General features: G+C 36.9%; 1 protein-coding gene across 2 annotated transcripts; it reads left to right on the top strand.

Moving 5' to 3' along the window:
• The first annotated feature begins 903 nt into the window (after positions 1-903).
• LOC110110026 (hydroxyproline O-galactosyltransferase GALT2-like) lies at positions 904-8,100 on the top strand. Of its 2 annotated transcripts, XM_020841319.2 has the most exons (8): positions 904-1,124; positions 1,302-2,205; positions 4,240-4,469; positions 4,617-4,907; positions 6,587-6,715; positions 6,871-7,044; positions 7,299-7,406; positions 7,506-8,100. In XM_020841319.2, exons 2-8 carry the CDS (start codon positions 1,308-1,310, stop codon positions 7,710-7,712), a joined length of 2,037 nt encoding a protein of 678 aa, XP_020696978.1. In that variant the 5' UTR covers positions 904-1,124; positions 1,302-1,307; the 3' UTR covers positions 7,713-8,100. The 2 variants fall into 2 exon arrangements, with proteins under 2 accessions (XP_020696978.1, XP_020696970.1); XM_020841311.2 differs by having other exon boundaries at positions 904-2,205.
• Positions 8,101-10,057: the final 1,957 nt, after the last annotated feature.

Below are 10,057 nucleotides of genomic sequence, written 5' to 3'. Positions count from 1 at the left end.
ATACCGCTTTTTTTCATGTTATTTATATATCTAACAACTTAAATTTTAATGTTACATTCTTACCACTCATATAAAATTTTAATATCAAATATCTCATTCATATATTTCATTCTTATTATGGGTGTCAATATTGGACACGACCTGAAAACCCGACTCGAACTCGACCCGAAAATTTCGGGTTCGTGTTGATCCGAACCCGAACCGGGTCGAGTTCGGGATTAAGTTTTTGACCCGTTTGCAAAAGCGGGTCAGGTTCGGGTTGACCCGAAAACCCGATAATGACCCCGAATGACCCGCTGCCCGCCCTGACCGGGCTTGACCGAAGCTGCTCGCGTTGCAATCACGCATGACGCACGTCTCGACCCCGCTGCTCCGCTGTCCCATACCCACCGCGGCGCCGCCCGCCACGACGCTGGCCGCCTGCTTCGCGTCTCGCTGCAGCGCTGCCCTTCTGGCTTCTACTTCACATCCCGCTGCGGCCTCGAACCGGCCGCTGACGACCCGCAAAGGCGTAAACCCGGTGTTTCAGTGGATAGCGGGTCGTGTCGTGTTGACCCGAACCCGAAGCGGGTCAGGTTCGGGTCAAGAAAATTGACCCGTTTGTAAAAACGGGTCGGATTCGGGCTGACTCGAATGGTGCCGAGTCAGTTCCGAGTTTGATCGAATCCGACCCGTGACCCGAAATTGACACCCCTAATTCTTACCACCATATAAACTTGAATATTTCATTCTATACATTCATATTTATTTTATGGGTGGTAGATATGTAATATTAAAATTTTAAATGTTAAAAATGTAAATAACAAGAAATAAAGTAGCATGCCTAATTGCATATAAATCACCTAAAAAAGAATTATTTGTTTATTTATTTTTAAAATTTTGATCTCGTCGCATTCACGATTCCCAGTTCCCTCTTCTTAGTCCAGTCTTCATTTGTCATCTGGAGGCAAATGGAGTCTTACGGCGACACCGCGAGAGTTCGCAAAAAGGAAGAAAAAAGAGAGAACTTTTCTTTGCATTAAAAATTGCCGATTCTGAAACAACCCATCCTTGATTCGTATTTAATTCGATCGATCGAAAACGACTCCTAATAGTCTGCGATTACTTCCGTTTCTTGTAAGGGGGTAAGGCTTACCCCTTCTTATACAAGTTTCTCCTCTTCCTCATACGCTTTCTGTGATCACCATTCTCTACTACATCTAAGCAACCCGTGGGAGATCTCCTTCGATGTCCCTAGGGTTTGCTTCCTTTTCTCCATCCTAATTCTTGGGGGCTCCTTTTATTGGATTCTGGCCATTTAGGGAACGATGAAGAGGTCAAAGAGCATGGAAGCCTTCGTTGGGAGGAAATGGAGGTTATCTCACATCCTCTTCGCCGTGACCGTGGTTTATCTGCTGTTCGTCGGTTTCAAGTTTTACCATATACTTGATATTGTGGGCTTGAATAGCGGCGAACGGAATTTCAGCGACGATGGCCGTCGTCCTGTGAAAGGGAACGATGTAGCCGAAGTCAGCCGGCCACTGTTGGTTTCCACCTACGCGGGTTCGCTACATCGCCGCCTCGATGACGGAAACCCTCCGCGGAAGCCAGACGGTGACCCACTCGTCCTCCCTGCCCACCGCAAGCCCGTGTTCTCTTTCGACCACTATGGCAGGATCACCGGAGCCATAATGCAGAGACGACGGCACTGGGGTGGCAACCTCACTGAGTTGGAGAGGATGACTCATGAGGCGTGGGATTTAGGAATGAAGGCTTGGGAGGAGGTAAAGAATTATGTGGATAAAGGGGAGTTGAACCCAGCTGCATTGCTTGAAGGGAAGCAGGAGCCCTGCCCATTGTCGGTCTCTATGGGTAAGAATGAGATTGGCGCCAAAGAAAGCTTGATCTTTCTTCCTTGTGGACTCGAGGTGGGATCATCGATCACTGTGATTGGTACTCCTCACAGTGCTCATGAGGAATATGTGCCTCAGCTGGCGAGGTTGAAACTGGGGAATGGGGTAGTTATGATGTCCCAGTTTACTGTTGAGCTGCAAGGGCTTAAAGCTGTTGATGGAGAGGAACCTCCAAAGATCTTACACTTCAATCCAAGGCTGAAGGGTGATTGGAGCGGCAGGCCTGTCATTGAGCACAATACATGTTATAGAATGCAATGGGGGAAATCAATGCGCTGTGATGGAATTGCCTCGAACGATGATGATGATACAGGTATGTTAGTGATACTGCTGTTCTTGAAGTGATAATACCTGAGGTTTTCTTTATTTTAATGGTTGATTGTTTCCTGGTTGCTGTCATAGAGGTGATATGCCAGATTTAGCTTTGATTTTGCTAGTTAATAAATCCAAGTTTTTCAAATGATTCTAGCCTTTGGTGGAATGTTTGTGTGAAACATGTATTGTAGTTTTTCTTTTTCTTTAGATTTAGGCTTTGTGCAGTGTGCATTTCTTTTGCGTACAACGTGCCTCTGAAACCCACCAACCATCAGTCTATGTGAAACTTAGTGTTTTTTATGATGTATTTTCCACAATAAACAAGAACTGATAAAATAAGAATATGCTGTTACGTTGGGGTTTGTTGGGTGTAAGGTAAAGTGGGCTTGACTAACTTTTTTTTCTTTTTTCTTTTGCTTCCAGCCTTCCATGTTTCATATCCCTTTCTATTAATAACGTTTTATTATAGCTGTAATGGAATGTTTGGTACAACCAATGTTTCCAAGGGTATGGACGTTTATTGAATTGCTCGGCAATTCACTGAGCTGCTTGTTAAAATTTATCCAACTGCCCTTGAATGGTTTCTACAAGGAAATTTGAATATTTTTCGTTCCTTCTTTTTTTTGGTCTCATAACTGTTTGCTGTGGGCGTGGGAAACATAGACATCTTATTAAGCTTCAAGTTAGTAAAAGAAAATTCCTTTTGCCTATAACTGGAACATTTATGATGATAAACTCTCTCTTTTTCTCTAGAACGATGTTCAAAATGAAATTCTTGGAAGCCAATTGCAAACCAAAATTCGTTGAATTCTGTTGGAAATCATGTTATTGCATAGTAAACCTCTAGTTCACATATGGGATGGCTTTTGGTGGGTTGAATTTTCCTCATATTTTTCTTCATCTGTGATGCGGTGCACTATAGCCTTATCGTGAGCTGGGTAACATCTCACCCTTTTTCTGCTTAGGCCGTTGCTGGTTTGATCTCCACTATCACCTTTATCCTTTATTAGTTATATAGTACAAAAAGCTACTTTCTGTTTTTTACACTTTTAGTAGAATATGAATATTCTGATAGTATATGAGTAGTTCCTGTAGAGAGGAAGACATCTTTTACAATTTGATCAATAGAATCACTATAGTTCTCTGTTATTGCTTGCTTGTTCTTCTGCTTGTTTCCAGCTTGCAGGTGTTGCGGCATCAATCTGGAATGTTTCATCTTTATGAGCAAATGTAGTATTGTTGTGCCAGTCATTTTAAAAGTTCAACAAGTCATTTGTCATGTCATTAGACCTTGAACCATGGAATCAAATTTTATTAGATCATTATCAGTATTTTAGTTACAATTGCAGCTACAGCTTGGTTATGCAACCCAAACATTTATTTAAAATCAAGAGTTGTACAACTAGGCTGAAACAACAATATTATACTAACCAAGCAGCATTTTTCATGCTTCAGGTTTTCGTTATCTTAGTGTTGTTCAGTGGCTATCCTTATTTATGCCTGTTGGTTAACATTGTAATTTAGGGTGCATGTTTGAAGATAAACCCATTAAAATCAGGTTGTTGAAACCATCAAAACTTAATGCAATCAACTGGTTTATATTGGGGCTATTAATTAGTCAAATAAAGCACCTTCAACATTTGGCAACTATTTATGCAAATAAAGCACCTTTAACTCTATCATCATTGCTCCTAGAAAATTAAAAGAGAATTCTCATTTTTAGGTAGAAAGCAATGTTATTTCTTGTTATGTGAAACATTGGTTGCTTTACTCTTGATGCAGATTTCCGTTATCCGGTCTAACCTTATAACTTTGTACATTTTTTTTTTCTAAATTTTTTCTAGAAATTTCAAATTAGAATCCATGAGGGCAGTATTTCACTATATTAATTAGTCAAAATTATGTAGCTTCTTTTTTTGCTTATTCCAAAATATTCCTTGATACTGTATTCTTTTTAACTCATTTATCTTAAGGCTAGCATACTTTGGCTAAAAATGTACAATTTCCCCTTTTTCCTTTTTTTTTTGGACAGTTGATGGGTTCATTAAATGTGAAAAATGGCTACGTAGTGATGTTGATTCAAAAGAATCCAAAACAACTGCTTGGTTGAAGAGATTCATAGGTCGGGCAAAGAAACCAGAAATGACATGGTCGTATCCATTTGTAGAGGGCAGGTTGTTTGTCCTGACATTTCGTGCTGCTGTAGAAGGATATCATGTTTATGTTGGCGGACGACACATAACTTCATTCCCATATAGGCCGGTAAGTATTGGCTATGCTTAATGTTGGGGCTTATGTTGCTTTTGTCCTAGTAAATCTTTTTTACTGGCACAAAGTTTTCATGTGCATGCTTGTGTGTTATTTTGCAGTTATTGTAAACAGCTAATTTATTATTTTCTTACTATTTAGGGGTTTACTATTGAAGATGCCACTGGTTTAACTATCAAAGGAGATATTGACGTGCATTCAGTATTTGCTTCTTCTCTTCCTGATTCCCACCCAAGTTTTTCTCCCCAGCAAGTTCTAGAACTTTCAGAATCATGGAAGTCTAGTCCTCTTCCAGAACATCCCATTGAGCTTTTCATCGGCATTCTCTCTGCCACCAATCATTTTGCAGAACGCATGGCTATTAGAAGAACTTGGATGCAGTATTCTGCTATCAAGTTGTCAAATGTTGTTGCCCGTTTCTTTGTCGCACTGGTAAGTGTTTCTTCGCAAGAACTTATGTATACCTTAACTTGATTTGAGTTTGGTTATTGTTGTTTTACTCAAATATGCGGATTTTATATTCACTAGCTATACATTTCTTTTGATTTTGAAAATTTAATTTAGCATGCTTGCATATTGATTAATTCAACATAGTATATTTATTTCCTTTAATTTGAATAGGCAAGATTTCAAATTCACTAGCATTGCATTTAATTTGCTTAAGGTGGAGTTTAGCATTAACTATATATCAATTCATTCAATTTAGTATCAGTTGCTTTGAACTTGAATATATGTTATTAAATTGAATTTACTTAAACCCCATGTTGGATTTCATCTTAGGAAGAATTTCAATATGATTTAATCATGGAATTAAACTGTGTTTTAAAATGTGTTTGCTTTTGATTTGATTGATTTTTTTTATTGATCTTGTGTTTTTGTTTAGTTTTAGGAATGATTTATTTTGTCAATTTATTTGAAGTTTATGCTTGAATTAAATTCATTATATTAGTTAATTCACTCTAACGTGCCTGGCTTAGGTTCTGCTTTTGTTTCTATTGCACTATGCGTTTATCTGGTTCAAATCTTATTTGGTACTTGTATTGATCCTAGTTTATCGCAGTTATGGGTCCAACTCAATGTGATTTGTTCAGACTTTTTTTTTCCTTGTTTAATTGCAACAAATGTGCATGCTCCACTTCAGTTTCTATTCAAAGATCAAGTATTAGTTTTTGTATATTATATTTGGCAAGTTCAGCTTAATGTAATTAACTCTAATTTTGATTTGATTTGTTTGCAACACATTTACATGTTTAATCTGAATTTCTATTTGAAGAACAATTATCGACTTAATCCACAAGCAACTATTCACATTATAATTTAAGATAAATGTGCAACCAAATTCTAAGTGTTCAGATATCTCAATTCCATCATGTTAGTTGATTCAATTTAATATGATTAGTTTAGATCTTAATTTAATTCAATTACATTATATATGTTTCATTTAATTTGTGGTTTAAAGTTCATATTATTGTTGAATTTGTTATAGAGATTTGTTTTAAAATTTATATGCAAGCTCCTAAATATTTAAAGACTTCTATTCTAACAATATGTATAGGAATTCAAACTAAATCAAAGTAATCAAGCCTACCTATGCTTCTTATAACATCATTCATTCATATATAAAGAATATGTTCATTGGGTTGCCAAGCATTGATGAGGGCTACCATACACAAGCCTAGGATTTAGGGGATCGACGCACACATATAAACAATGGCCAGCAGACTTGTTATTCTAAGTTTAAGGAAAATGCGGAAAAAAGGTGAAAACAACCAGCACTTATGATTTCAGCCATTTGATTCAACTGTGTTTGATTTGGATGGCTTGGATAGGATAAAAATAGAGATAGGCTGAAACGAATGAGTTGGTTTGGCTTTGATTTGAGTTAATTTAGTCTGATTTGTGCCAATTAGATCAATTAATGTTGATTTGACTTAATTAGGCCCAAATTAACTCTTTTGGTTTACATACTCTTTCAGTATTAAATAGAAAAAGTCAAATTTTTTCCCAAATTAGACAACAAGCTAATTCTAAAACATTTTATCTTCAACAACTTTTTGGCACTACCCGGTTTACTATGCTGAACCCCATATCATTTTAAACTTGATTTGCAGAGTCCAAGAAAGGAGGTTAATGTGGTTCTGAAGAGAGAAGCAGAATATTTTGGAGACATCATTATCTTGCCATTTATGGATCGTTATGAGCTAGTGGTACTAAAAACTGTTGCTATTTGTGAGTTTGGGGTAAGAATGTTCCCTTGTTGCTAATTAGCACTCTTTTATTGTGCTTTGCAAATGTTTTTTTTTTTTTTTTTTTTCAGATTTGTTTTTTTTTTGCAGATTTGGGAATTATAGGCTCCCTGGTTTATTTGTGCGACTTAACTACCAATCTTTTGCAGGTAAATAACTTGACCGCTGCATATATTATGAAATGTGATGACGACACATTTGTTCGGCTGGATGTTGTGCTGAGGGAGATAAATAATGCCGCCGGCCGGAAATCCCTTTATATGGGCAATCTTAACCTCTTGCACAGGCCCCTCAGGAATGGAAAATGGGCAGTAACTTTTGAGGTTAGTTGTTTGAACAAACAAACAATCATCAGGCCATTAATGTTTTACGTTCCTAAACAATCATTAGCTCTTGATTTAAACAAATCATTTTCCCCCCTAAAGTTTCGTTTGAAACAGCTTTTTTGCTGCTTTCTAAAACTGTTTTTAATGCAAAAATTTTATGAATTAGAAACTTCTGTACTAAAAAGTTGTTTTAGAAAACAACAAAAAAACTATCCTCCGTATATCCTCATATACCCATTCCATGGATGCAGGAATGGCCAGAAGAAGTATATCCTCCGTATGCCAATGGACCTGGTTATGTAATATCGAGCGACATCGCAAAGTTTATTATATCTAAGCATGCCAACCATACCTTGAGTGTATGTTCATCAACTATGGAATCATCAATATATATTATAATAAAACAAGACCTAAAAGAAATTCAAATTGAATTGCTTTGTTTTGTTGGCTGTTTTCAGATGTTCAAGATGGAAGATGTAAGCATGGGCGTGTGGGTTGAGGAGTTCAATGCTTCCACCCCTGTCAGGTACTCTCACAACTGGAAGTTCTGCCAGTATGGCTGTATGGATGGATACTACACTTCACATTATCAATCTCCAAGGCAAATGATCTGCCTATGGGATAAACTGGCAAGAGGTCGAGCCCAGTGCTGCAACTTTAGGTGAAAACCTTGCACAGGTTCGGACCAATTTGTCCATTTCTCACGCCATTTTTACAGGGGTTGATAATTTTTTTGTGCAATGCTATATTGCCGGGGGGATTTAATTTATATGATGGAAGATCTAGTGATGACCAACATTTCCTTCCATGCCTGCCTTGGCCCCAAATAGGTTTTTTTTTTTCTTTTTTGTTGCTGCTTTTAGTTTAATGTAAGGTTGTTTGAATTGAAGAAAATAATAGAATGCTTGGTTGGTTTTGTGCATTGAAGAACATGCCAGAGATATACTGGATACTTGTATACTTGTTCAATCTTGAACTAGAAATTGCCTGTATGAATGAGGTTACGACCTTAGATTTTGTTCTCCAAGTGTATTCATTACTTCAATTGATATTGATTGAAGCAGGAAAATGATGCCAATCTAGTGATGACTCACATTGATCTGTTATTTGGGAGTTTTAACTATCAATCAAAAAGATTTATATTAGAAGCTTGTGTAACAGCTATTGAATTCATGCACAGTTGCACATGTATGACCAGTTTTGATATTGGCAACTTACTCAATTTTTACATTTAATACCTCTTGCATGTATATGTGAATATTCTACATGCATGGGTGTAAATCTATTCTAAAGCAGGTCTTTGGGGGTCTATATGCATGCATTAAAAATTTGAAAATTTTCCTTGGGAGCGTCGCAACTCCGAGATAGGTGGTGCTAGTACATTAAGCTCTCTGTCTTTTTGTCAAATTAATTCAAAGCTGTAGTGTTGCGGCCCCATGCTCTTTAGTAGATAATGATGCAGTGTTGCAAGCCAAGTCTTGCGGCGCCAACCCTAAATGTTATAAAAATATCAAAATCTATTAAAATTGTATTAAATCAAATCCATTTCCCCTTAAGTGCAACTAACTAGAGAGAGAAGATTTTTTAGAAAGAGAAAAGTAGGTTATGACTATTTCGATTTGTTTTTTGTTGTTGGCCTAATTTTAAAAGTTGTTCGGATTGAGATATATCAAGTTCTATCTACCTTGGTTTTTAAAAATACAATAATTTTTGAATTTTTCTGATTAAATTTATAATTTCGTTGTGGGCTTCGTAGATATGTGTATTTGGTGTATAGTAGCAGCATGGTTTAGGTATTTGAAATTTTAGAAATTTAACAATCTTGCACTTAAAGCGAATAGTAGGGAAGTGATAATGAACTTGAACAAGATCTCGTGGTTCCATCGTCCTAGGCCACCATGGTCCCTGGTCTCCTTATAGTTAGAGGTAGTCGATCCAACCTGACAGAATGATCCTTATCGGCAGTCATAGGTTACTTCATCCAAGGGTACCTTGTAGACCTGACGTGGATATTTTTCTAAAAGGATAAATTTGAATCCACCTTAGATGACAAAGGGCTTTGCGCCCTATCGATTATATCCTATTGATTCATATCTCAATGATTTAATGTCATTGGGGAGCATACAGGCTCTGGCCATGACCATAATTTAGTTGTTTCATTTGCGGCAAACCACCCGGTTAAGAGGACCCTGATCATAATCGTTTATTTACAGTGTCATTTAGCAACAAAATCATTGGTGTTGTGTCATTTGACGACAAAACAACCTATTACAGAATATGTGTCACAACCTTACTAGCAAAATCATTGGTGTGGTGTGGTGTCAAAGGGGTGTTTTGCATTTTTTAAATGTTGTAGGCTGAATGGGTGACTATTGTTGCAAAATATGCATGATTTTATTGTGGACTTTATTGACACCTTATGTCTGTTTGTACGAAGGTTGCAGATCCAGTGGCTTGTTGTTGTGCTTCAATGGCTTGTGGTCTTTTACTATCGATTTCCTGCTTTTGCTTACAGATGAATTGTAGCGTTACATTCAAAATAGCCATGAGGTACTTTTGTTGTTATGATGTAGGCTCTCTTTTCTCATTCTTCGGGAGATCAAATCCATGAATTAACTGATCATTATTAGATTAGATAAAAACATCTAAATGACATTTAGACATGATGTCATTTTGTGATAGATGAGACCAAAGGCTCGGTTGACGCATTGTTAGGATTCTTTGGCTTATGATGAGATGATCTTTGCTAAGTACGAGCATGCAAGGTTGTGAAAACTGGACCGGACAACGAACCGGAAGAGGGAGAGGTTCATGGTTCGACCGGTTCGACCGGTCGAACCGGGGTCGAATCGGATGACGTAATAAATAATAATATTATTAAAAAGTAATAACATAAAAAATCATATAATATAAGTATATGAGCATTTAATAATATTTATAAAATTTTAAAATATATAATAAAATTTTATACATATAAATATCATTTAAGAATAATATAATTATAAGAATA

Source organism: Dendrobium catenatum, unplaced genomic scaffold, assembly GCF_001605985.2.
Source record: "Dendrobium catenatum unplaced genomic scaffold, ASM160598v2 fragScaff_scaffold_1220, whole genome shotgun sequence".
Lineage (NCBI taxonomy): Eukaryota > Viridiplantae > Streptophyta > Magnoliopsida > Asparagales > Orchidaceae > Dendrobium > Dendrobium catenatum.
The sequence above is the reverse complement of the archived record's forward strand: the minus strand, read 5'-3'. Positions and strand labels throughout refer to the sequence as shown.

Excerpts from the sequence above, each read along its gene's own strand:
- LOC110110026 (XM_020841319.2), top strand. The coding sequence starts at position 1,308 with ATGAAGAGGTCAAAGAGCATGGAAGCCTTCGTTGGGAGGAAATGGAGG. Across the intron at positions 2,206-4,239 it reads GAACGATGATGATGATACAG|TTGATGGGTTCATTAAATGT; the intron begins GTATGTTAGTGA and ends TTTTTTGGACAG. Across the intron at positions 4,908-6,586 it reads CCCGTTTCTTTGTCGCACTG|AGTCCAAGAAAGGAGGTTAA; the intron begins GTAAGTGTTTCT and ends CTTGATTTGCAG.